This window comes from Thamnophis elegans, chromosome 14, assembly GCF_009769535.1.
Source record: "Thamnophis elegans isolate rThaEle1 chromosome 14, rThaEle1.pri, whole genome shotgun sequence".
In the NCBI taxonomy this organism is placed as follows: domain Eukaryota; kingdom Metazoa; phylum Chordata; class Lepidosauria; order Squamata; family Colubridae; genus Thamnophis; species Thamnophis elegans.
Window position 1 is genome coordinate 43,994,956 of NC_045554.1, and position 27,657 is coordinate 44,022,612.

A 27,657-nucleotide genomic window follows, 5' to 3' on the forward strand; every position below is an offset into this window, starting at 1 on the left:
TAGATAGATAGATGATAGACAGATAGATGGTAGATTGTAGATAGATATATGAGAGATAGGTGATAGATGAGATAGATAGAGAGATAGATAGATAGATAGATAGATAGATGATAGATAGATAGATAGATAGATAGATCAGAGATAGATAGATAGATCAGAGATAGATAGATAGATGATAGACAGATAGATGGTAGATTGTAGATAGATATATGAGAGATAGGTGATAGATGAGATAGATAGATAGATAGATAGATAGATAGATAGATAGATAGATAGATAGATGATAGATAGATAGATAGATAGATAGATAGATAGATAGATAGATAGATAGATAGATAGGTGATAGACAGACAGATAAGATAGATTTATGAGATAGGTGATAGATTAGATAGATAGATAGATAGATAGATAGATAGATAGATAGATAGATAGATAGATAGATGATAGATAGATAGATAGATAGATAGATAAATAGATACAGAGAGATAGATAAATAGAGATAGGCAGATAGAAGAGATGATAAAGGATGGGTAGATGGATGGAGATAGGCAGGCAGAAGAGATGATAGAAGGTAGGTAGGTAGGTAGGTAGGTAGGTAGGTAGGTAGGTAGGTAGGTAGGTAGGTAGGTAGGTAGTTGGATGGAGACAGGCAGGGAGATAGAAAAGATGATAGATGATGGATGGATGAATGAATGGATGGAGATAGGCAGGCAGGCAGAAGAGATGATAGAAAGAGATGGATGGATGGATGGATGGATGGATGGATGGATGGATGGATGGATGGATGGATGATGGGGATAGGCAGGCAGGCAAGCAGGCAGATAGACGAAAGAGAAATAGAAAGATAAACAGATAGACAGACATGATAAACATAGTTTTAGGAATTACAAGTGGACTAGAAGGAATATATGTGTGCATTTGATTCCAGACTGTAGATAGAGCCATATGCTAATTCTTTAGAGCAGTGCATTACATATTTTCATGTGCGATTAAAAAATAGAGAGAGAAATTGCCAGGATTTGAATTTGTAAATAACCCCACTCTTCCCATCTCCCTGCTTTTATTTTCATCACCAATCCCATGCTTACATTTTTAAAGTTTCCACGAGCAATTTCCTTGCACATCCACTCAAGAAATAAGTCAGGCCATTACAAGGCTTATTCTCAGCGACCTGAGTGTAACGTTTCAGCTTTTGCTAGTTCTAAAAATGAAGAGCTAAAACCGCCCTATCTCCGAGTTTTATTACATAGGAATTTAAAGATTGCAAGGTGGCATTTAAACAAAGTTCATTCTCTCGTCCTCCCTCTCATCCGTGCCCTTCTCCATCGGGATATTTAGATATCGATGTGAAACTAGAACCGGCTTCGGTTAAAAAAAGAATTCTGAGCCATGAAATCCCACTTTTTCATCGTAAATCTGGGTTAACAAAACTGCCAGGCACAATGTTTGCCTGTCAGACCTTATCCAACCAAATAAAGCATGGTTTAATGGGATGGGCGGCTTCATCTAACATCTTAACACCAATGCAGGGGTGAAATCCAGCAGGTTCTGACAGGTTCCGGAGAACCGGTAGCGGAAATTTTGAGTAGTTCAGAGAACCGGCAAATGCCACCTCTGGCTGGCCCCAGAGTGGGATGGGATTGGAGATTTTGCAGTATCCTTCCTCCGCCATGCCCACCAAGCCACGCCCACAGAACCAGTAGTAAAAAAAAATGAACTTCACCACTGCGCCAATGGTTGCATTCTCATAACATGTTGAACTGCTAAACTACCTGACATGGTTTTAAATCTTGCCTAGCCCATTGTGTGAACTCAACTTCTTGCTCCCAGCCCATCGTGCGTGCCAGGTGTGTTGTTAAAGGGATAAATTGGAGCCAGACGTGACATGTACACTGCCTTTCCCTGCGTGGAGAAAGCCTTGGGATTGGGAATCTAGAAGTTACGTTATCCAGGAGAAAGTCCAATCATGGAATTGACCGCAGTGGGCATACAAGCAAGACCGCTAATTAGGGGAGTAGACGCTAAAATGTATGAAGAACGGTTGCAGGAACTGATGAAAAGAAGGACTAGGGGAGACATCCTTAGAATAGAATAATTTAATTTAATTTAATTAGATTTATAGGCTGCCCAATCCCGGAGGACTCCAGGCATTTTACACAGAACAAGAAAGGAAAACAAACAAAATAAAATAAAAATGAAGATTAAAATTCTCCAACACGCATACATTCAAGGGGCTGGACCCTACATAATAAGATCAATAGCCCCAGGCCTGCCGGAACAGCCAGGTTTTAACAGCTTTTCTGAAGGCCATGAGGGTGGGCGAGGTCTGGACCTCTGGGGGTAGCTGATTCCACAGGGTCGGAGCGACCACAGAGAAGGCTCTCCTCCGAGGCCCCGCCAGCCGACACTGTCCGGCTGACGGAGTCCTAAGGAGGCCCACCCTGTGGGATCTTATCAGCCGTTGGGAGGTATGCGGCAGTAGGCGGTCTCGCAAATACGCTGGTTCTGAGCCATGTAGGGCTTTAAAGGTAATGACCAACACCTTGAATTGTGTCCAGAGACCAATTGGCAGCCAGTGCAGCTCGCGGAGGATAGATGTAATATGGGTGTATCTCGGTACACCCAATTTCGCTTGCGCGGCTGCATTCTGGACTAGCTGTAGTCTCCGAAGAATAGAGCTGGAAGGGACCTTGGAAGTCTTCTAGTCCAGCCTCCTGCTCAAGCAGGTGAACCTATACCATCTCAGACAAGGGGCTGTCTAGTCTCTTCTTAAAAACCTCCAGTGGTAGAACAACCACTGTTAGGAATATAATTCCAATGGTTGGGTTGGCAATATATAAATCATGTAACAATGTTGTATTTGTTTCTTTAAATCATGCTGTAAATGTGATTGGGTGCTGTTTCCTCAATCGGCCATAAGAGGGAGCCAGAACGACTGTTAGCTCTCTGTTTGTTAGATGAGGGGACGAGTTTACAAACTATAAATTACCTAACAACTTCTGAAGGCAAGTTCTGTTCCACTGGTTAATTGTCCTCACAGTTAGGAAGTTTCTCCTTAATTCCAAGTTGCTTCTCTCCTTGGTTAGTTTCCAACCATTGTTTCTTGCCCTGCCCTCTGCTGCTTTGGAGAATAATTTGACCCCCCTCTTCTTTGTGGCCTTTGATCATTTAGTTGCTCTTCTCTGAACTTTTAGTAGTCTTCCAATATTTGTGGGGCTGCCTCAAAGAAGAGGGAGTCAACCTTTTCTCCAAAGCACCCAAAGAAGGCAAGACAAGAAGCAATGGATGGAAACTAATCAAAGAGAGAAGCAATCTGGAACCAAGCAGAAATTTCCTGACAACGAGAACAATTAAAAATTGGAACGACTTGCCTTCAGAAATTCTGGGTGCTCCATCACATGGGAGGTTTTTTTAAAGAAGAGATTGGCCAATCGTTTGTGCGAAAACGGTACAGGGTTTCCTGCTCTGAGCAGGGGGGGTCAGACTAGAAGACCTCCGAGCTCCCTTCCAACTCTGTTCTTCCGTTATTGTCTTACACGGTCCCTTCAGAGCTGCTAAGACATCTTGTAGCAAGATGCTCTTCTTCTGTAGGACCCTCTGTTGAAGAATCCAACCCTCTGCATCTGGTTTGGGAGGAATGTGAAGACTTCTCGGGACCGGTGCCAGCCCCGTGTATTTAGCGGGGGGGACTCCAGAGAATAATCTCACACCGTTTCCCATAACGTTGACCGGGGCTTGGCAAGCCGTCGCATGTTCTTGGCGGTGCACTCGTCTCTGATGGAAACCTTGACGCGGATCTGGATGGCGTGACATACTGCCTCAGCAATGCTTAAGAAGCCTTGATGTTGTTCACCCTTCTCTTGGTAGCAAGGAGCTGAGCAAGCAGAAGTCTCTCTCTGGGCCTTTTCTATTTTATTTTATTTTAGAATGGAATGGAATGGAATAGAAGATGGAATAGAATAGATTTAAGAATAGAAGATAGAATAGAATGGAATAGAATGGAATGGAATAGAAGATAGAATAGAATGGAATGGAATAGAAGATAGAATGGAATAGAATAGTATTAAAAATAGAAGATAGAATGGAATGGAAGATAGAATAGAATAGTATTAAGAATAGAAGATAGAATAGAATAGAATGAAATGGAAGATAGTATAGAATAAAATGGAATGGAATAATATTAAGAATAGAAGATAGAATAGAATGGAATGGAATAGAAGATAGAATAGATAGAATAGAAGATAGACTAGAATAGAATGGAAGATAAATGGAATGGAATAGTATTAAGAATAGAAGATAGAATAGAATAGAATGGAATGTAATAGAAGATGGAATAAAATAGAATAGATTTAAGAATAGAAGATAGAATAGAATGGAATGGAATAGAAGATAGAATGGAATAGAATAGAATAGTATTAAGAATAGAAGATAGAATAGAATAGAATGAAATGGAATAGAAAATAGAATAAATAGAATAGAATTAAGAATAGAAGATAGAATGGAATGGAATGGAATGGAATGGAATAGAGGATAGAACGGAATGGAATAGTATTAAGAATAGAAGATAGAATAGAATAGAATAGCATAGATTTAAGAATAGAAGATAGAATAGAATGGAATGGAATGGAATAGAAGATAGAATAGAATGGAATGGAATAGTATTAAGAATAGAAGATAGAATAGAAGATAGAATGGAATGGAATAGAAGATAGAATAGAATAATATTAAGAATAGAATAGTATTAAGAATAGAATAGAAAATAATAGAATAGAGAATGGAATGGAATGGAATTCTGAATAGAATGGAATAAAATTCTGAAGAGAAGAGAATAACAGAGCTGGAAGGGACCTTGTAGGTCATCTAGTCCAACCTCCCCTCCGCCCAAGCCAGAGACCCTACACCATCTCTGACAGATGGCAGTCCAGTCTCTTCTTGAAAGCTTCCAGGGATGAAGCTCCCACAATTTCTGAAGGCATATTTGACCATTTGATGGGGACCGTTGTTCCAAAAGCTAATAGTTGGAGCCAAGAAAAAGGAAAAAAAGAAAACTCATTTCATCTGCATGTAATTACAATGAAACATAGCGAACAGGCTTATTCGCCAATCATTTATTATTAAATATCCCCTCATTAAAAATGGGAATTTAGTAACAATGGGTGGTCTCTGAGTTGGGGGGCAAATAAAGCTTTTGGTGCCCAGGATTGTCTTCCTCTTAGAATGCTGTTTAGAAAAGAAATTTGCTTCATTAGTGCTTCCCCCCCCCCCCCTTCTCCCTTCTTTGGGGAGTTTTCCAACTTGCATATGATTAACAACTCACAAAGAAGCGATAGAAACTTTGGGCTTTTTCCATTTCCATAGATCTCTGGCAATTGTCCTCCAGAAAGTTCGTTACATTCGTCTTTGCAAAGAACCTGCTGATTAATTATGAAAATGCTTATTAAGTCCCTCTTTCCCTTCCTTTTGACAAAAATAAAAGAGATCCAATTTTCTTAATACCTGAATTTCAAATTAGAGATTGCGACGAGTCCAAAGCCATAAAAGTGGATTGTTCCAAGGTTTCCAACGTTCCTTTTTATTAGAAATTACGAGCATTTGAGCCAGAAATCACATTGGTCTCATCAATTGGCACCTAAGAAAGTGGTGGTGGGGAATCGTTAAGGGAAAGATTGGAGGCTGGGAGAAGGTCTTGAGGAGTTTTCCATACTCTCTTATCTGGTGGATCTTATTCAGGCTTAAAGATAAGCAGGATGAGCCCAGTCCGTATAGGAAAGGAGACCAAGAGGAAATCTGAGAGTTGTATAGATGGAATAGAAAATGAAAAAAAAAAAAAGAAAAGAAATCCCTACTAATATTTTCTTGCCATGAAAGAGGCACAGATGTAGCTCTATCCTGGTATGTCGTTGTAGTAAAAATTTGCCTTGGTTTAGCCAAGTTTATCATGATGATAGCCAATTTCCTGTATATGCTGTACATGCTGGCTGGGGAATTCTGGGAGTTGATGTCCACACTTCTTAAAATGGTCAAGTTTGAGAAATGCTACGCTCTTTTCTCCTTCATTTTAGCTCATTTTAGCCATTGTCTACGCTTAATTCAATTCATGGGACGCGGTGGCTCAGTGGCTAAGATGCTGAGCTTGTCGATCAGAAGGTCAGCATTTGTGCAGTTCGAATCCCTAGCGCCGCGTAACGGAGTGAGCTCCCATTCCTTGTCCCAGCTTCTGCCAACCTAGCAGTTCGAAAGCACGTAAAAATGCAAGTAAAAAAACAGGAATCACCTTTGGTGGGAAGGTAACAGCATTTTGTGCGCCTTCGGTATTGAGTCATGCCGGCCACATGACCACGGAGACGTCTTCGGACAGCGCTGGCTCTTCGGCTTTGAAACGGAGTTGAGCACCGCCCCCTAGAGTCGGGAATGACTGGCACATATGTGCGAACGGAACCTTGACTTAAAAGAGAAACAAACATAATTTTGAATACTTTTTAAAAATCCCCTTCATTTGGGTTTTGGGAGCCTTCTGAAGAACTAGGGCTGCATATCACAATCCAGTCCAAAAAGTGCTTTTTACAAAATGAAGAATATGTCAGTGCAGCTCCCTATCACTCCTTCTCCTGTCACAAGGACGAAGGACACTCTAAAGTCACCCCCAAATCAAAACCTTCTATTGGAATCCAGCTTTTATTTATATCTTTTTTTTATTTTTTTAAAGGAAAATCAACATGTGTTTGTAAGTGCATGCTTCGGATTAAATCTATGGGCTGCCTCAGTTGCAAATCAAGCCGGAATGGTTTTGCTTAATCTATACTTAGTGTAAGCTAATAAATCCGTATGATAATGCTTCTGTTTAATTAGGCAAACACTTGTGGGTGTTTTCAAAGAACAAATAGGATCTAATTTAGGGCTTATCCGGTGCCAAACCCCATCTAAGAGAGCTTCCAAGTGCTTCTCGCGTGTTCACACAAAGTATGGATCTTTATTGGGGAACATTTCTGAAACGCAGAATAGAATAGAATAGAATAGAATAGAATAGAATAGGGAAAATAGAATAGGGAATACAGAAGAGAAAATTGAAGAGAAAATAGAATAGAATTGAAAATGGAAAATAGAATAGAGAAAACAGAAAATAGAAGAGAAAATAGAATAGAATAGAAAATGGAAAATAGAATAGAGAAAACAGAAAAGAAAATAGAATAGAATAGAAAATGGAAAATAGAAGAGAGAATAGAAGAAAGACTAGACTAGACTAGAATAACAGAGTTGGAAGGGACCTTGGAGGTCTTCTAGTCCAACTCCCGGCTTAGGAAGGAAACCCTACACCACTTCAGAAGGTTTAAAGGTCTGTAGGCATCTTGAAGTCCTTACTGTAACTTCCCCCGTCCTTAGTTTTAAAGGACGAAAGGTCTTCGGCTGCGTATTCAGCAGGATTGAATCCTCCGCACAGATTTTTAAAAGCTTTTTATCATCTCTGGTGCACATGTGATAAAGCGAAAAGAAATTTTGGGGTATGATTCATGTTTTGATACAATTTTTTGGGGGGGGTGAGGGAAACGGAGATAAAACTGAAACTAGAACTTTTCCTTTTGGATTTAATGGAAAAAGAACTCGAGAAAAAAAAATGGGAACTTTGTCATTATATATGTAGACAGCAGCAAAACTATTGTATGCACAAAAATGGAAGGGCCCTTCGATTCTTACCATAGCAATATAGCAATAGCAGTTAGACTTATATACCGCTTCATAGGGCTTTCAGCCCTCTCTAAGCAGTTTACAGAGTCAGCATATCACCCCCAACAATCTGGGTCCTCATTTTACCCACCTCAGAAGGATGGAAGGCTGAGTCAACCTTGAGCCGGTGAGATTTGAACCGCCGAACTGCAGACTAGCAGTCAGCTGAAGTGGCCTGCAGTACTGCACTCTATCCACTGCGCCACCTCGGCTCTGTATAAAAGAGTTAATTAGAGTTGTAAGGAACCTTGGAGGTCATGTAGTCCACCCCCCTGCTCATGCAGGAGACCTGTACTAGGGATTCGAACCGCCAAATTGCTGACCTCTTTCTGATCCACACAAGCTCAGTGTCTTAGCCACTGAACCACCTAGTCAGTTGTCATCTGGGGGATGGTCGAATGATTGATGGGAGTTGGTCACAAGGGCAAAATTGACCCCCTTGGATTAAAGAAAAGAATATAAGTACTTCTGAATTTCGTGCTTGATGTTGGAGAAGAATGAAACTCTGGGTTTTATCAATTAGGCTGATAGATTTTTACAGAAATGGCTTGTTCGTGTTATTATGAAAACGCAAAAAGCTGTGAATTGATGTTAATGCCTTGTTTTCCTTGTAACAGAGAGTTGGAAGTCAATCCTCCTCCTCCTTCTTTTCTTACCTTCCCTCACTTCTCCTTCCCCTTTCTCTCCCCCACTGCTTTCCCATTTACTTTGCATTTTGTGGTTTACGATACTTTACAGCTCAATTAAAATGTTAATGGTAATTTTAAAAAAGCCAGACGGTTCCAGAAGGCCCCAGAAGTTTCTCAACTTCAGCAGATGGACAACAAAATGGGTGGAACAAGGATGCTGGGAAATTCTGGGAGTTTTGAAGGCCACAAGTTTGACCCACGGTTGGGAATAGGTCTAACTCTCCGGATTAATTTCTTTACATGGAAAGTATTTGGTTTGGGGTTGCAAAATATTAGTTGAATAATCCAAACCTCCTGCCGAAATACCACAACTCCCTTTTCTGAAAAGCTCCAGGGAGGGGAGGTTAATCTTGGTGTCAAATCGAGCTGGTTTAAATTATCGTAACGTATAAGAAGGAGCCTTAATGACAATAGTGGGCTGGGAAGCCAAAGAATACGAGGGAATATGGGCCAACGGCAGCGAGCCGAATCCAGAGCGAGTGAGAACGCCAACATGTCGTGCCTGTCTGGGAAGAAGGAAGGGGGAGACCGTGGAAAGTCGGCATCCGCCGTTCCCAGAAGGTCTCTCGACAGCGCAAAATATTTGTGAGAACTTGCAGAGTTTAATCCTCGGAGAGAGAGTCAACAATCCCTCATGAACTGAAGGAGGACGGAATCGAAATTCCAAAGAGGAGAATTGTGGGGTTTTTGTGGCCAAGATATTTGAGTTGCCTTTGGCGAGATGGACAGCGGACAAGCTAGAGAAGGAAGGGAGGGAGGGAGGAGGGAGAGAGGAAAGAAAAGAAAAAGGGAAAGAAGGGAAAGAAAAAGAAAGGAAGGAAAGGATGCAAAGATAGATGATAGATAGAATGATAGATAGATAGATAGATGATAGATAGATAGATAGATAGATAGATAGATAGATAGATAGATAGATAGATAGATAGATGATAGATAGACAGACAGACAGACAGACAGACAGACCTTGATATAAATCCAAAAATTAATCCAGCGTGATTGCTGCTTAAAAATCCTCGCTGGGCAGAGACATATCTGATGCCATTATAGGAAGTCCTCGACATATGACCAAACTGAGTCCAAAATTTCCACTGATAAGCAAGACGGTTATTGAGTGAGGTGCGTCCTATTTGACAGCTTTTCTGCCACAGAAAGAATAATAGAGAATCGTGCCATCATTAAGTGAACCCCGGCTTCCCCCATCGAGCTCTGTTGTCGGAAGCCAGCCAGCAAGGTTACAGAAGCGGCGATCACGTGATTCCTCCCCCCCCCAGTTACATTGCAACCATCATAAGTCCATGCCAGTTTCTCAGCGCCTGCATTTTGACCACGTGACCCACAGGGAAGCTGCAACGGGAGTGTGAAAACCTGGTCAGAAGTCCGCTTTTCTCGGTGCAGGGGTGAGCTGCTACAGGTTTGCACGGGTTCGGTCGATCCTCTAGCGAAGGATCTGCCCAGTTCGGCAAACCAGCAAATCCCACCCCTGGCTGGCCCCGCCCACCCACCTCTCCCCTCCTAGGAGCCTCCCTGCGGCCCATTTGGTATGCCAGATAAGTATAGGACCCGCTATACTTACCTGGAGGCTCAGGAAGAGTGAAAAACGGGCCTCGCAGAAGTTCCGGAAAGCCGGAAACCATTGCGGACCTCCAGAGCCTGCGGAGCAGAGGTGAAATCCAGCAGAGAATCAGTAGCGGAAATTTTGTGTAGTTTGGAGAACCAGCAAATGCCACCTCTGGCTGGCCCCCGAGTGGGGTGGGAGTGGAGATTTTGCAGTATCCTTCCCCTGCCCCGCCCACCAAGCCCCGCCTACAGAACTGGTAGTGAAACAATTTGAATTTCACCACTGCCGGGGAGGCTGTTTTCGCCCTTCCGGAGGCTCGAGAAAAGCTTCCGGAGCCTTGGGAGGATGAAACACACCCCCACCCCGCCGTGGTGTAGGAGGCCGACAAGGCCACGCCCACCCAGAAACGGAGAGAACCCGTTGCTCAAATTTTTGCAGCCCACCCGTTTCAGTGGTGGTGTCGTCACTTGGAACGGCCACTCAACGGATCGTCGGATGTCGAGGACCGTCCCTAATGCCCAGATGGTTCAAACCATACGCAGATCTTGTGCTTTTCTTTTTTTTAAAGAAAAAAACAAAACCGCATATTTTGTCTGCCTCCCCTCCCTTCGCTCTTTCTGTTGAACTGTAATGAATTGTCTCATAATCTATTCCATCTTCTCGCCATTAGCAGGCTCGGAGTGTTTCACAAATAGCAGCAAAGAACTCATTTTCCAGTGCTTTAATCACACAAAGAAGGGACGCTTAATTCGCTAAATGAAATGGTCTGTGATCACTGAAGCAGAGATTTAATATATCATGGCAAATTAGGTAGATTTTAATAAATTACTTATCTTCCCAAACACTTTACATCGACGCGCACAAAAGGGAAGATCGCCTGTTTTTTTGCAAACAGCGGGGCGCTCTTCCCCAACACAATCCCAGTTAAAGACTTGAAAATAACACACACACACACACACACACACACACACGGGGCGTGCTTCTGGAAACAATACTCTTGTCACAGACGTGAACACAGAAAGTTGGGCCCAGTGTTATTCGTGGCTCCTTCCATTTCTATTTTTCTTTCTTTTACTTTATTTTAAATGTTACCTGTTCTTTAGGAATTTCATTTCAATCTTTTTCATCCGTGTGGCTGGAAAGCCGGAATTTTCCAGGTTACGCGGGCAAGTCCTCGACCTAACGACCCAAATTTCTGCTAAGCGAGACAGTAGTTCAGTGAATGTCGCCCCGTTCTACGATCGTTCTTGCCACTGTTGTTAAGCACATCGCCGCAGCTGTTCATAACCCGGTCGGTAAGTGAGTCCGGCTTCCCCCGTTGACTTTACTCGTCAGAAGGCAGTGAAAGGGGAGCGAGGGACACGGCAGCCATCATAAATACGAGTCGGCGGCCGAGCATCTGAATTTTGATCGTGTGACGGGGGATGCCACGATGGTCGTAATTGTGAAAAATGGTCATGCGCCACTTTTTTCAGTGACGTTATAACTTTGAACAGTCGATAAATGAAGGGCTGTATGTATGTTTTATATAAAAACAGTCGAAATGGGAGGAAAGTAGACCAAGCAGAGAGTCGGAATAGCTAAGCCTGAAGTGTAAAAACACTTTAATATGTGGTTCATATATGTAAACATTGTGGCCTGTCAGCTGCTTGCTGTTCCAGCAGCCAACTCAGAGGAGGCGGCGGTGGAGTGGGACTGAGGGTCAGCATCAAGGCAACCTGGGACCTCCGAGGGGGCAAGAGAGAATGGAGAGAGAGACAGAGGTGGAGCCTGGGACGTCCGTCAGCCCTCAGATGGAGAGTCAATAGCCCCCAGGTCCGGAGGTGGCTGATGAGGAAGAGGAGGAACAGCTGGGTCCAGTGCCAGATGTATGGATTCGCAGAAGGCAGAGGAGAGGAGAACAGTTGAAATCTATGGGCCGGTCCTTGGGACAGAAGAGCCACCACTGTTAGTGAAGCCCCACCCTAGCTCGGGGGATAAAGGGCAGGGGGCGGAGATGAATAGATGTGGCAGAGGAGAGGAGAGCAGTGGAAATCTATGGGCCAGTCCAGTGGTGGGTTTCAAAAATAGTTCGAATCTACTCTGTGGGTGTGGCCTCCTTTGTGGGAGTGGCTTGCCGCCCATGTGACCGGATGGGAGTGGCTTTCCGCCCATGTGATCGGATATGAAGATGCCGACGACACTTGTCAGAACCACCTTAAATTACCTCACACACAGCACTGGCATGCATAAGAATATGATGTCAACTTGTTTTTTAAAAGGCATCTTTGGTTTGCGTTAAAACAACTTCAACACACGCAATGTTCTGATTGCACCACAAACGCAGTAGTCATCCTTACCTTTCACAGAGGCACTGAGTTTTATAAATAGGAGCATGATAGTGTAGAATAATCATATCCAAGGACCAGTGGTGGGTTTCAAAAAAAATTTGGAACCTCTTCTGTAGGTGTGGCCTGCTTTCCGGGTCCACTGGTGGAACCTCTTCTAACCGGTCCGGTAGATTTGACGAACCGGTTCTACCGAATAGGTGCAAACTGGTGGGAACCCACCTCTGGGCCGGTCCTTGGGACAGAAGAGCCACCGCTTCTAGCAAAGCCCCATCCTGCCTCTGGGGATAAAAGGCAGGGGGCGGAGATGAATAGATATGACAACTATTCATCTCCCTGCCAGACAGACTTGTTAGCCTGCAGTGAGAGAGAAACTTTTTGCCTGGTGCTCCTAATAAAGGAATATTTGAGTTCACTTCAGAGGGTTGGTCCTCTTTGGGGAGCCGAGTCACAACAGCAAATCTCTTTCACATATAGATGACCCTCCCTTTCAAGACACCCGTCTACACATCCATATGCACCATTTATGGGACACACACCCACACGCATACACACCTTCCAAACGTGATAATCTCAACTCTTCTCAAAGGGCAAAAGTTGTCTGTTTCTTTCTTTGTTTGTTTCTTTTTTTTTCCGTAAAAGCTCGCAGTAATTTAATAAATCTGGGGACTAGCCTCATTCTTTGTGTTTAATTGATAGAAATGGCAGGCATCAAAGGAAACGCATACTGAGACTTAATGTGCATAAAATGGATATTAGCATTTTAAAGAGGCAGATTAACACATTTATCCAAGTAATTTTCATATATTGCTTCTAATAAAAGCTTTGCAGTATAAAATTCTTAATGAGGCTAATCGCAGGCATTCCATTTAGTGGGGTGATTAGGGATAACATAGAGGTATTTTTAATCAGTGTTCTGAGGCTTAAGTGTATTATTATTATTAGTATTATTATATAATTACTTGATTTTTCATGACTTTTGTATATGCAATATATTTATACACACACACATTAGACAAAATTCTCTCTCTCTCTACATACATACATACATACATCCAATTAACAAAAAGTTCCATCATTCAGTCATGTAGATATTAATTATTTACAGGCTGATGGGCTGGAATGATAGCCCTGGGCTTGGGACAGAGGGAGAGTAATATAAAAATATAAATTCAAACCAAGGAGAAAAAATATACAAACTTTAAAACTGCAAACCGAGCAGGCTTTACATACAAATTAGACATTTCAATATAAGGTAGTATCTCTCTTGCTTTCCAACAGACAGAGGCAGGCCTCCAGGTTTAGGTTTCCTGAGCATTTCCCCGCTTCTTCCAGACTGAATTCAGAGCCGCCAGGGCTTCTACTGTCACTTTCAGCTTCCCAATCACCGTTCCGTCATCTTCTGAATTGAAAACTGGAGAGGGAAAAAACCAGCAGAAAAAGAGACTGACGCATCAAGATGTCAGGAGTTGTTCACCGCTTTACTACGTGAGACAACCCAGGAGCAATAACAGCAAACAGAGGTTTGTCATATAATAGTGATTTTATCTACAAAAGAATATATAACTATACATAAAACTATAGGCAGAGGTCAAACAATCAGCAATTACAGCAGGGAAAAAATACAGAGTGAGAGAGAGGGGGCCTCTTCTTATTAGACAGGCTCTTAAAGGGATATTGGCAGGCAGGCAGGCAGGCAGGTAGGTAGGTAGGTAGGTAGGTAGGTAGGTAGGTAGGTAGATGATAGATAGATAGATAGATAGATAGATAGATAGATAGATAGATAGATAGATAGATAGATAGATAGATGAGAAAGATAATGGGTGGGTGGATAGATGGATGGATGGATAGATGGATTGATGGATGGATGGATGGATGGTAGATAACAGATGAATGAGAGATTAATGAGAGATTGTTCTCACTTCAGAAACTTCCTCCTTATTTCTAGGTTGAATCTCTTCCTTGGTCAGTTTCCATCCATTATTCCTTGTCTGGCCTTTGGAAAATAAGGTTGGATCCCTTCCTCTCTGTGGCAGCCCCTCAAATATTGGAAGACTGCTGTCATGTCTCCCCTGGTCCTTCTCTTCATTAGACTAGCCATGCCCAGTTCCTGCAACCGTTCATCGCATGCTTTAGCCTCCAGTCCCCTAATCATCCTGGTTGCTCTTCTCTGCCCTCTTTCTAGAGCCTCAACATCTTTTTTATAATGTGGTGACCAAATCTGGATGCAGCATTCTAGGTGTGGTCTTACTAAGGCTTTAGAGAGTGGTATTAGGACCTCACTTAATCTTGATTGTATCCCTCTGTTAATGCAACGTAGGAGTGCATTGGCTTTTTTTGGCTGTGCTGTTAAAGAAGGACTTACCATCAAGCTCTTCCTCCATCAGGTCTTGCCTTTTCTGAAATATCTGGCTTAAGCTCACGTACGCAAAGCCGATATCCTCACACTCCAGATCCTGTTGATCTTCCGGGGGGTCACTGACCACTGTAAATCGTATACTGGGAGCAGGAAAAAAAAAAGAGCAAGTGGATTAGAGAGCCACATGACCACGGAGACGTCTTCGGACAGCGCTGGCTCTTCAGCTTTGAAACGGAGATGAGCACTGCCCCCTAGAGTCAGGAACGACTAGCACATATGTGCCAGGGGAACCTTTACCTAATTTAAAACAATGCTACTCCCCTTTTTTTAAAAAAGAAAAAACAGACCAAGAATCAACTTTCAAATCCGGGGCGGGGGGGAAGGGGCGTGGCGTGCGTAAATGCACTAGGGCGTCTATCGTTCCTGCCGCATTTTCATATTTTTCTCATGTTGCCGGTTCGAATCTGTGATTTCCGTTCGACCAATAAACCTTAAACAACCCGTCAGATTCGTTCATTGACTCGGCAATGTGGAATGACACAAAGCGCAAAGGGTGTGTGTCGCACGAGGCTTTCCCTGGCGCCTCCCTTAACCCACCACACTCGGAAAAGTTTAGCCAGACCGCAGAAAATTAGCTTTGGAGATTGTTACGCCTGTTGTGCGTGTTGCTTCCCCCCCCCCCCCCAAACCAAACAAAAAACAAACCATCAACGTCAATGTAAATTAACACAATATAAATTCTGGATGGCGCAGATGTGGCTTCGAAAATATTTAATTTAGCTTCCCAGCTGTCCTTAAAAGATCGTATTATTGGCAACAGGATGAATATTTTTACATAGGATGTGGACAAAATAAAAAGCCCCCATCTACGTTAACAAACGTGTAGGAACATTGTGGGTTATTATTCATCCCCTTGGGATTGGACTCTTACAAAATATGAAGCCACGACATTGTTTGAGTTTAGCCATGATGAAATCATGGCTTCAAATATTGAAAACAAAACCATTGTTGGCTGCAGAATCCTGAATAGTTTTGTAGAGAGCTTATTATTAGGAGTGAATTGAGAATGGTGACTGTCGCCTTAATAGAATAGAATAGAATAGAATAGAATAGAATAACAGAGTTGGAAGGGACCTTGGAGGTATTCTAGTCCAACTCCCTGCTCAGGCAGGAAACCCTACACCACTTCACACAAATGGTTATCCAACGTCATCTTAAAAACATCCACTGTTGGAGCATTCACAACTTCTGGAGGCAAGTTCCACTGATTAATTGTTCTAACTATCAGAAAATTTCTTCTTATTTCTAAGTTGCTTCTCCACTTGGTTAGTTTCCACCCATTGCTTCTTGTTCTGCCCTCAGGTACTTTGGAGAATAGTTTGACTCCCTCTTCTTTGTGGCAACCCCTGAGATATCGGAAGATGCTATCATGTCTCCCCTGGTCCTCCTTTTCATTAAACTAGACATACCCAGTTCTGTAACCGTTCTTCATATGTTTCAGCCTCCAGTCCCCTAATCGTCTTTGTTGCTCTTCTCTGCACTCTTTCTAGAGTCTCCACTTCTTATTAACATCTTATTAATTAGTTTGCGATGTCTGTTTCTCGTGGTTATTGACAGAAGAGTTGATTTACAAACTCGGAACAACCCATCATTATTTTTTTTTATTTAGAAACTGCCTCTAGCGTTCTCGTTATTTCGGGGACCGAATGCAGAAATTCAGCCTATATTTCAGTTGCAGAATGCCAAGTTACAGGGAAATGAGCAATTTCCAAATTCAATAAACACACTGCGTTCGTACAGTAATTCTACAGCACATCTGGTGAATTAAAAAATACTTCACACCTGCAATTTTGACAATGTTTACAATAGCAACCGGTTGCCCTTTTTTAAAAAAACTGATCGCCCCAAATGTTCAGAAGATAGAAATCGTGATGAGAACATGGGAAATTCAATCTGCAAACTAAAAAGCGGGACTTTCATTCTCTTGGTCTCCCCCCCCCCCCCCCCACAGCGCGAGTTACTGCAATTTTTACTTCTCCCTGAAATTTCCTCTCTGCCCCACATACGTGGCCAATTTGGAGCGATATTTTTATCCCAGCTTGTTTGGTTTCCTAAACTTTAAAGTTTGGTTCCTGTTTCAAATGAAAGGAGGGGAGGGAAAAAAAAAGAAATCTTCTGATATTATTATATAGGGCTTTGTGATAGGAAACATGTGCCCGAGGAATGAGAGCCGCCAATTTCACAAACTGCGGCATCTGTGCACTTGAGAACAATAATGTGCGTTTCCCATCCCTCATCATGGCTGGACTTCAAAGATGGGCCTCGAGCAGGACGAGGGAGGAAGGAGCGACTCACATATTCAAGTGGTCCACACATGGGGACATGTTATAAGGGACAAACTAGGAGAGGATGCTATAATTAGTTAAGACGCCATGCTAGAAAGCGGAAGACATTGAGTGCTGGTCCTGGCTTAATCATGAAAGTCAGCTGGGCCACTTTGGGCCAATTACCAGGAGACTGGGAGTTCTAGTCCTGCCTTAGCCATGAAGGCAGGGTGGGTGACTTTGGGCCAATCACCAGGAGACTGGGAGTTTTAGTCCTGCCTTGGCCATGAAAGCTGGTTGGGTGATTCTGGGCCAATTACCAGGAGATTGTGAGTTCTAGTTCCGCCTTAGCCATGAAGGCTGGGTGGATGACTTTGGGCCAATCACCAGGAGCCTGGGAGTTTTAGTCCTCCCTTGGCCATGAAAGCTGGTTGGGTGACTTTGGGCCAATCACCAGGAGACTGGGAGTTCTTGTCCCGCCTTAGCCATGAAGGCTGGGTGGATGACTTTGGGCCAATCACCAGGAGCCTGGGAGTTTTAGTCCTGCCTTGGCCATGAAGGCTGGTTGGGTGATTTTGGACCAATTACCAGGAGACTGGGAGTTTTAGTCTCACCATAGTCATAAAATCTGGCTAGGTGACTTTGGCCTGATTATTAGGAATTTGTGAGTTCTAGTTCTGCCTTGGCCACGAAAGCTGAGTGGATGACTTTGGGCCAATCACCAGGAGACGCTGAGTTCTAGTTTTGCCTTAGGCATGAAAGCCAACGGTGAGTCTTTAGAACCGGTCCCACTCTCCCAGCCCAACGTCACAGGGCTGTTGTGTGGAAAAAAAGGAGAAAGGTGTGTAGGATGTGCTCCCTGCCTGGAGTTATTTGTAAATAATAAAGGTGGGATATAAATAATAACATCTTGGTCTGTCTTAACGAAGCCAACCGATCATCCATCCATAAGAGTAACTTCTCCTTCGATTGGCAATGGTTCTTGAGAACGGATGATTGCGGGAAAATGGTACACAGAAATATGTTTGTTTGGGTGTATCACACACAAATTAAATATGGATGTTCTTCTCCCCTGGGTTTTTTAAAAGAAAGATGCATAATATTTACATAATATTATAATAAGCACGCCCAGAATCAAAATGCGTCCATTTTAGAAGGACCCAGACATCTTAGGCCAGGCTTAACTGCAAAGAACGATTTTGCTTAGTCATTAGGGCTTAAATTCATCACATAAAAAAACCCGTCTGTGTCACGCATTTACAGGACTAGTGGGATAACTTTAATTTTTATTTGGAGTTTTACTCGACCCAGTGTGTTATTCATCTCACTAATGTATGCAGTAAATCTGGAAGTCCTTTGCTTGTTTGCTGAAATGAGAAAAAGGGGAAGAAGAAGGAGGAGGAGAAGAAAAAAGAATATTTCTGAACTTCAAAGTGCTTTAGATGTGAGACATGCCTACTCTTAAGGGATCAGTTTATGGCACTTCCTGGCGGATTCCATTAAAAAAAACACAACAACAACAACACTGTGTGCCAGCCACCATATGAAGCTCAAGTTTTGGAAATCAAATGGAGGGAAGGATGGGTTGCCTTCTTGCCAGCTAATATCCCGTCGGCTGAATTGGCTTACCCGTAAATACACGGAGCTAATCAGCGGTTTTCTTTGAGCAACCGAACCATCCGCTGCTCCAGCTACGATCAAAATCGCCCAGTTCTTGCAATGAAAATGAATTTTTCTACACACACGATGTGGACATTAGAAAAAGGAAAACAGCGCTTTGCTTCTGAAAATCGTAAGCCGCCTTCAGACCCCGTGAAGGGTGGATTTTACATTTTCTCAGAATAAACACGGGGGTTAGGATTACATTTTTCCGAGAAGAGTTTGAATCTACGCCCTTTCATCCCCACGGCCAAGCGATCAAAATTCAGACGCTTGGCCACTGACTCATATTTATGACGGTTGCAGTGTCCCGAGGTCACCTAAACCCCTTTTGTGACCACTTGGCTAACCATGGGGGGAAAGCTAGATTAACTTAACCACCGTGTGACTCATTTAACAACTGCAGTGATTAACTTAACCAACGTGGCGAGAAAAGTCGTAAAATGGGGCTCGCTTAACCGATTTCTTCACTCAACAGCATATATTCTGGTCGTAAGTCGAGGACTACCCATATAACTGAGGTTATACGAATCAACGTGTCCTCTCAAAAACTTACCTCCCATGTCTGGGCTCAGATCCGCAAACGACAGCCTTGAGATAATTCCACCTTGCTTCGTGCTTGGCTTGATCCACATATATTACTGCAAAATCAAACAGAAATTATATACCGCTGCATAGTGCTTTCACAGCCCTCTCTAAGCGGTTTGCAGAGTCAGCCTCTTGCCTCCAACAATCTGGGTACTCATTTTACCCACCTCAGAAGGATGAGTCAACTTTGAACCGGTCAGGATTGAACTGCTAGCTGTGGACAGTTAGCCTGAAACATTGCATTCTAACCACTGGGAAGGAAGGAAGGAAGGAAGGAAGGAAGGAAGGAAGGAAGGAAGGAAGGAAGGAAGGAAGGAAGGAAGGAGGGAGGGAAGGGAGCACAGACATGCTGCTTCACAGTGCTTTACAGCCCCCCCTAAGCGGTTTACAGAGTCAGCCTCTTGCCTCCAACAATCTGGGTCCTCATTTTACCCACCTCAGAAGGATGAGTCAACCTTGAACCGGTCAGGATTGAACTGCTAGCTGTGGATAGTTAGCCTGAAACATTGCATTCTAACCACTGGAAAGGAAGGAAGGAAGGAAGGAAGGAAGGAAGGGGGAGGGAGGGAGGGTAGCACAGACATACACTGTTTCACAGTGATTTACAGCCCTCTCTAAGCAGTTTAGAGTCAACCTCTTGCCCCCAACAATCTGGGTCCTCATTTTACCCACCTCGAAAGGATGGAAGAAGGCAGAGTCAACCTTGAGCCGGTCAGGATCGAACTCCTGGCTGTGGGCAGAGTTAGCCAGCAATATGGCATTCTTACCACTGCACCAACGAAGGAAGGAAGGAAGGAAGGAAGGAAGGAAGGACTGACTAACAATAGCCCTTAGACTTATATACTGCTTTACAGTGCTTTCATAGCCCTCTCTAAGCGGTTTACAGAGTCAACCTCTTGCCCCCAACAATCTGGGTCCTCATTTTACCCACCTCGGAAGGATGGAAGGCAGAGTCAGCCTCGAGCCGGTCAGGATCGAACTCCTGGCTGTGGGCAGAGTTAGCCAGCAATACTGCCCCCTCCCCCCCCAAAAAAAAATAAAACCTTGCCCTAAATTTATATCCACCTTTTTTATTTTATTTTACAAAGAAATGCTAGCTTAAAGCCACGCATTCCTTCACCATGACTTATACGGAGACATTCAGTTCCCATCTGGTACAAGATGCTCAACGTCAAAGAAGAATAAAGACTTGAAGCCAATTCTAGAAGGCAGAATGTGGAGGGCAGATGAGCCGACTTTACTCTCAGACAGACAAATATTTCCAGAAAAGGTGGATTTAAAAAAAAACAAACACAACAACAGATGGCTCCGAATCTTCAACGCGGAGGTCTTTCGCTGGCGGTTTGGACAACGCTCAAAGGGACCTGCTGGAAGGGAGCAAAGATTATGATTTCAACCCTGAAACCCTTGGCAGGACTGGTCTTGATGTTGGGTGAAGACCATCTGCCCCCCTGTAAGAGGCTCTGATTTTTCAAAGAGACCTTCCAGGCTCCTCCTGGGAGCGAGAACCTCTTTTGAAATCAAGGCGGTAGGAAAAAGAGGCACAACTGCTTTTGATCGTGGCCCGAACCTGTTCTAGAATGAGTTGGGATTGGGTAACGTTTAGTCTAGTCTAGAAAAGAAGGACCGGGGGTGACAGAATAGCAGTGCTCAGATATTTGAGGGGCCGCCCCAAAGAAGAGGGAGTCAAGCTAGTCTCCAAGACACCAGAAGGCAGGACGAGAAGCCATGGATGGAAACTAAACAAGAGTCTAAAACTAGAACTAAGGAGAAATTTCTCGACAATGAGAACAATTAAATAGCGGAACAGCTTGCTTCCAGAAGTTGTAGGTTTTAAAGAGGAGATTGGACAACCATTTGTCTGAAATGCATAGGGTCTCCTGCTCGGGGAGGGGGTTGGACTAGAAGACCTCCAAGGTCCCTTCCCACTATGTTACCCTGTTCTGTTCTTCCTCCACTCTTAAAAAAATAAAAAATAAAAACTCTTGAGAATGCCCAGGGTCTTTTTTTCCCCCTTTAAACTAATGCCCAGGTTAAAATAGTTCCTCTTGTCCATAGTTTCATTTCTTTTTAAGGCTTCCTTGTGATTTTGATCAGACACTTTACGGATTTTAAAAATGTAAATACATGAATAGAATTGATGAAGTGGGAAAAAGGATTTGCTAGATGAAGTCATCTCATCTTGCTGGCTCACACTGATCAACTATGATAGTCTAGGTTTGTTTCCTGGCTCACCTTTAATTGGGATCTTAAGAGTGAAGCATTCAGCTCTAAATTATAACTCACGACCTGTGCTTCGTGACGAAACTATGTGATCGGGCTATGCGCAAGAAATTTGCTTCACAATCTGTTGGCTCAGTGGTGGTCGGTGATTGAAACACGTAAGGGAATATCGCTCCCGCCGCCTTGAGTCCGGAAGCAGTTCCATAGGTGGAAGGCGTAGACATGTTGGTGAGGTACCAACATTTAGTACTGTAAGGCGCCCCAGACCGCTTCTGAGTGAAGGAGTGGAATGTCTGCCACTTTGAACTGAGGTAACAGAATGTGAGGCAACTGGCAGTTGGAACAGAGTTATTTTCAGGTGGGGAGGGGGAGTAGAACTCCTTAGCATCAGATCATGTACTGAAAGGGACCCTGGACTGTTCCTGAGTGAAGGAGTGGAATGTCTGCCAGTTTGAACTGAGGTAATGGAATGTGAGGCAACTAGCAGTTGGAACAGAGTTCTTTTCAGGTGGGGAGGGAGAGTACAACTCCTTAGCATCAGAGCGTGTTAATTACTGTATAAGAAATACGAATGATCCGAGGGTCATTTCGAAAAATCCTTTCTTAGTGAGCACCTAGAAGCCAAGAGAAACATATGTGCCAAATTTCAAGTAGGTTTTAGGGTTCTGGAGATTTCGTGATGAGTGAGTGGTACATGGGGCAAAATTCACCTAATGACTTTCTCACTTAGCAACAGAAATTTTGTGCTAAATTGTGGTCGTACGTCGAGGATTACGTGTACATCGAAAGAAAACTTTTTCCATCGTACTACTCTGAATCCAAAGGATACTCAGCCGCTACTCACTCCTAACTCTATGTAAGTCTTTTTTTTTAAAAAAAAGTTTGGGAATATTTCATTAATCTTACCCTTTTCTCTTGTCAATTCTTGAGCAGGTTAATACACAGCCAAGATAACATTCTTTAGGCCCCCAATCATTAATCTTGTTTCGGGGCTGTTTTCCTGCTTTCTCAGCATAGTGGAAGCAATATTCTCTCGGCTCTGTGAAATATAAATGCTATTTCCTTGTTATCGGTACCTATCAACTGAACTTAATCTTTGTTATTTCAATTATGGTGGTTTTCTCTCCAAAGAAGCAGAAAGAGAAAAATGAGATGGAGGGACCGGGGTGGTTGGGGAGGCAAGGTGGGAATCATTTTTCCCAAGGTGAAATTAAGAATTTCCCTTGGTGTGTCACTGTTTATCATCAACTTAGTGAAGAAATTGTAAGTTTGCTTACACCCGTAATTGACTCCGGAGAATTAAAAGTACTGTTCAGTTCAGATTGAAAATAGCTAGTATAACTTGGTATATTAATACCTTCTCACCTATTTTTTTTTAATGATCTTTCATTCCAAAGTACTCTTTGATACAACACCTATGCCTACAGGTCTTGAGTAGACCTTAGAAGGTCATCTTTGAGAGAGGCTCTAGGAATCCTACACTTAGCATAGAGTTCAAGTAGATGATGTCTATGATGCCTTCCAATTCTACGATTCTAGACCCAGATCTGAATTCTGCAGAGTAGACCGATCACACCATTAGCATCATAAACTATCTCTCAGGTTTCCAAATAGCATCCAAAAGTAAATCAGAGTCCAAGGCAAAGTATTGCTCCAAGTTCCAATTTATTAAGAGAGCCATGTTGGCACATCTGGGGAAACCCAAATCTGAAAGCTTCCCAGTTTTTCCCACCCAGTTGAAAGTTCAAGATCTTGCCCCCACACCCACAAGTCCATCCCATGGTCCAATCTCCCACTGCCATGTTGGCAGCTTCCACCCATCCAGTTCCGGTCGGGTGCAGAGACAAAGGATGACCTTGGCTTTCTAGAAATAATTTTGTTATGGCTACATAGCATCTCACTCCTTACAATCCCCCCTCCCATTTTTCCCACAATAGAAAAATGAATAGAATAATAGAAAGTTTGGCAGGCCAAAGACCCCCAAAGAAAGCTTCAGGCTTGACATCATCTGCCTACATGACTTTATTAATAAGCTGGAGGTCCTACCACATGTCCCAACTTCCAAGTTTTGATGTTCTATCTATCCCTTCTACCGTCAATGATATGAGAGCTTGGAAGCTGTAATTCTTCAATTTTTGGAAAATCTACAAATGTTCCTTTCTGGGAACCATTGTCCATTTTCTTTACATGATTCATTAGACAGATTTTTTTTAAAAAAAAAAATGTGAACAAAGCTGTATGCAAAATAACGTCCCTAATTAGCAGACAAGCTTGGACCCATTATAGTCTTATGTTTTACTAAGGAGTTTAATTTATTAACTGTGAATCTCTCCCCCTTCTATCTATAGATTAGAAAGGCAGAGCAAATGGCTAGGGAGCCCAGAGCACTCCATTGTGATATTAAATGTTGCTTATTAAGGCAGAATTTAGTAAGATCTCCACTAAGATGTAAAGCCGTTTCTTAAAAAGCCAGCTGCAATGCTTGAGACATAAATATAATAAAAGAACCCAATAAAAAAGGCATTTATTTACTGAGAAATAATGACTTCTCAAATTACACCTGGGTTTATCGTGATTATTATTTTTTTTTCATACAAAATCCATGGGACTCCTAGTTTCTCCCTAAGCCAAAGTACACTTCCTTTCCCCATCATGTAAATCTCAGTTTTATTAAAGAAAATATTCAATTAACCTCAAATATTCTACATACCCAAATCTAATTAGGCCTGAATAAGAAATGGAGTAAAGCTATAGTAAACACGCACATTCTGACTTCATTACTATTAGATTATTGGCTTTCTTGCCGACATTATGAAACACCCAAATTCATTAGGGCACTTCCTCCGGAACGACGTTTCTTGACAAGGAGAGCAGGCACAGAGGAAATATTAGATGACCAGTTATTTAAGTAATACCCTAGGAAAACCAAAGCAACTTTGCTGGAAATGAGTTCTCTTCTGATAACTTCGTGGCAAAGGCAGAAATATTATTTCCCAAGAGAAGGTGCAGCTTGTTAGAAAACTGATTTGTAACATCCCTGTATGCAAAAATCCTGGATTGTATAATCAGGGGCACAGAATCAAAACCACGTGAAGTATTAGTAAGGTATGACTAAACGTGCTAGTCGTTCCTGACTCTAGGGGGCAATGGTCATCTCCGTTTCAAAGCCGAAGAGCCAGCGCTGTCCGAAGAGTCTCTGTGGTCATGTGGCCGGCATGACTCAACGCCAAAGGCGCACGGAACGCTGTTCCCTTCCCACCAAAAGTGGTTCCTATTTTTCTACTTGCATTTTTTACGTGCTTTCGAACTGCTAGGTGGGCAGAAGCTGGGACAAGTCACGGGAGCTCCCTCCGTTACGCGGCGCTAGGGATTCGAACCGCCAAACTGTTGACCTTTACAATTGACAAGCTTAGCATCTTAGCCACTGAGCCACCGCCAAGGTGAAGTATTAGTAGTGCTTTATAAACCCATAATGTGACCACACCTGGAAAATTGCGTCCAGTTTTGGACACCACATTGCAAAAAAAGATGTTGAGACTTTGGGAAAAGTGCAGAGAAGAGCAACTAAGATGATTAAAAGCATAAGCGACTAAAACATAGGAAGGATGGTTGCAAGACTTGAGTTTGGCCAGTCTAGAGAAAAGAGGGACTGGCGTGGTGGTGGTGACATGATAGCATTATTGCAGTATTTGAGGGGCTGCCATAAAGAAGAGGGGGGGGGTTGTCAACTTATTTTCCAAAGCATCAGAATCCAAGAGATAAACCAATGGATGTAAACTAATCAAGGAAAGAAGCACCCTGGAACTAAGGAGAAACTTCCTAACAGTGAGAACAATTATCCAATGGAACAGCTTGCAACCAGAAGTTGTAGGTGCTTCATTGCTGGAGGTTTTTAAGAAGAGACTGGGCAGTCACTTGTCTGAAATGGCACACATTCAGATGATTAGTGACTGATTTCGTATTTATGACCGTAGCAGTGTCCTGCGGTCATGTGATCCCCTTTTGCGACCTTCTGACAAGCAACCTGATTCACTTAACAACCTAACTTCACAATAGTGATTCACATCATAACAACCGTGGCAAGAATGTCGCCAAACTCACAATCAATGTCTCATTAAGCAACCTAAATTTGGGGCCCGATTGTGGTCGTTAGTCGAGGCCTTCCTATACTTGGTGTGATTTTTGGGGAAAGTTAATTGGCTATCAGTGAGGGGAGGACACCGGCCAAGATGTATAAAAAATATAGGTGTATGTGTGTGTGAGCGTGTAAAGTCTTAAATCAGAACTTTTCAATAAAATCTGTTACGGATGGAAGAAGAAGACGGGATGCACTAAACCAGTGATTTAGAAGCACGAAATGAAATAAAATAGTAAATTCCTACCGTGGCTGTAGTTATAGGACACCCACTGCTTGCTTCTGGGTTTCGGAAGCGCTACTGGAGTTTCGGTTGTTTCGAAACTGGAGAATTTGGACTCTATGAAAAGCCGCTGGATCAGCACATCCATCAAAATCTGGGGATCCGTGAGGCTGAGCGACACGATCTCGATGCGGATCCTTTCGGCAGCCTGCTGAAAGAGAAACAACTGTAACGCAACCCCGTCTCATTTGAGCTTGGCCCATGTCGCGCAGGGGAAGGTTCCACCACAAAACCGCGGTAGACTAAAGCGCGCTCGACGAAACCGCGTACCTGACGTCATCACAGTGCGACGAAAAAAGCACGCTGTGAGCGCTAAAGTTAAAATTAACCCCTAAACCTAAACCTAACCCCCCGAAACCTAACCCTAAACCTAACCCTAAACCTAACCCTTAACCTAACCCTAAACCTAACCCTAACCCTTAACCTAACGCTAAACCTAACGCTAACCCTTAACCTAACCCTAAACCTAACCCTAAACCTAACGCTAACCCTTAACCTAACCCTAAACCTAACCCTAACGCTTAACCTAACTCTAAACCTAACCCTAACCCTTAACCTAAACCTAAACCTAACCCTTACCTTAACGTGAATCGGCTTGCTTTCAAAGCGCTTTTTAAAGCGCCCTTTTTTCTCCACGGCTGATGATGATGTCAGCGACGCACTTTAATCGGGCGCGCTTTAGTTGACCGCGGTTTTGTCGTGCCGCGCAGGGGAATCCGCTGGAGAAAGCAATTAGGTTTGGAAACGCTAGGGGTCAAAGGGAACAGGCCTTCGAAGGACCCTCAAAGCTGACATCAGCCAGAGTGTCCGAGAAGCAGTGCAAGATGTGGGGAGACCTGGCCCTCAGAATTGCCAAGAGTCAGACTGAATGGACCACATCAATGGGCCACAGAATTGCCAAGAGTTGTACACAACTGAATGGAGCACATTGATGGACCACACAATTGCCAAGAGTTGGACGCAACTCAATGGGACCACATCGGTGGACCACAAGCAGACACGTCACACAGAAGGCCTTTGGTGACAAAGCTGCAAAGGAATCCTGATTTTTGGGATTCCTATGGTCTTTGCAAGAGGCAACATGCTTAGGTTTCATGTCTCATATAATAAATCAGTGTTTCTCAACCTTGGCAACTTGAAGATGTCCGGATTTCAACTCCCAGAATTCCCCAGCCAGCATTCGCTGGCTGGGGAATTCTGGGAGTTGAAGTCCAGACATCTTCAAGTTGCCAAGGTTGAGAAACACTGTAATAAATCATTCTTTTTCCCTTCTTCTTCCATTATTACCTCCACTTGACGCTTCTTTCGGCCATTTGGATTGCTAAACGGTACATCCAGTAAACATGAAACCAACATCTGTCCGGGGGAAACTACTCTCTGGTGTAACCACCACACCATTCACTCTACAAAGCACATCCTCTCGGAGCAGCATGTAGCATGACTGCCCTCGAGATGGCTAGCTTTTCTGGATGTAGTATAATCACCATCTTTAATGCATGAGTGTGCATTTACAAGATGTCTTCATTTTTTTTGAGGTCTTGAAATCTTTGATGGGGGGCCAACAACGTGTGTGTTGATTGCTCTTCCCACTTAACGTGTATCAAGCTCGAAATAACACTGCCCACAAGGTGGAAGGAGCTCCGTGTTAAATATTAAAAAACAAGCACACGCAAGGAAATCTCCATTGTCCGTTGGTTTCAAAACACACCACCTCCCTGATTTCAAAATGAGGTTAGGCTGAAGAACACTTGAAGGGCGGGTTTTGTCTCTTGGAGAAAGAAACTGAACAC

The 27,657-nt window shown here is 43.2% G+C and overlaps 1 protein-coding gene across 3 annotated transcripts in view; it reads right to left on the bottom strand.

Annotated features, from left to right (window-relative positions):
• Positions 1 to 13,374: 13,374 nt before the first annotated feature.
• Positions 13,375 to 27,657, bottom strand: part of RPGRIP1L (RPGRIP1 like) — a 74,510-nt gene continuing 60,227 nt past the window's right edge. For 2 of the 3 annotated variants that reach the window (XM_032230726.1, XM_032230723.1), the window contains exons 23-26: positions 25,832 to 26,018; positions 19,195 to 19,279; positions 14,662 to 14,795; positions 13,375 to 13,710 (exon numbers count right to left, since the gene is read on the bottom strand). In XM_032230726.1, the coding sequence (XP_032086617.1) occupies positions 13,598 to 13,710; positions 14,662 to 14,795; positions 19,195 to 19,279; positions 25,832 to 26,018 (519 nt within the window). In that variant the 3' untranslated portion in view covers positions 13,375 to 13,597. The remainder of the gene's footprint in view (positions 13,711 to 14,661; positions 14,796 to 19,194; positions 19,280 to 25,831; positions 26,019 to 27,657) is intronic. The other variant, XM_032230724.1, reaches the window with a different exon arrangement.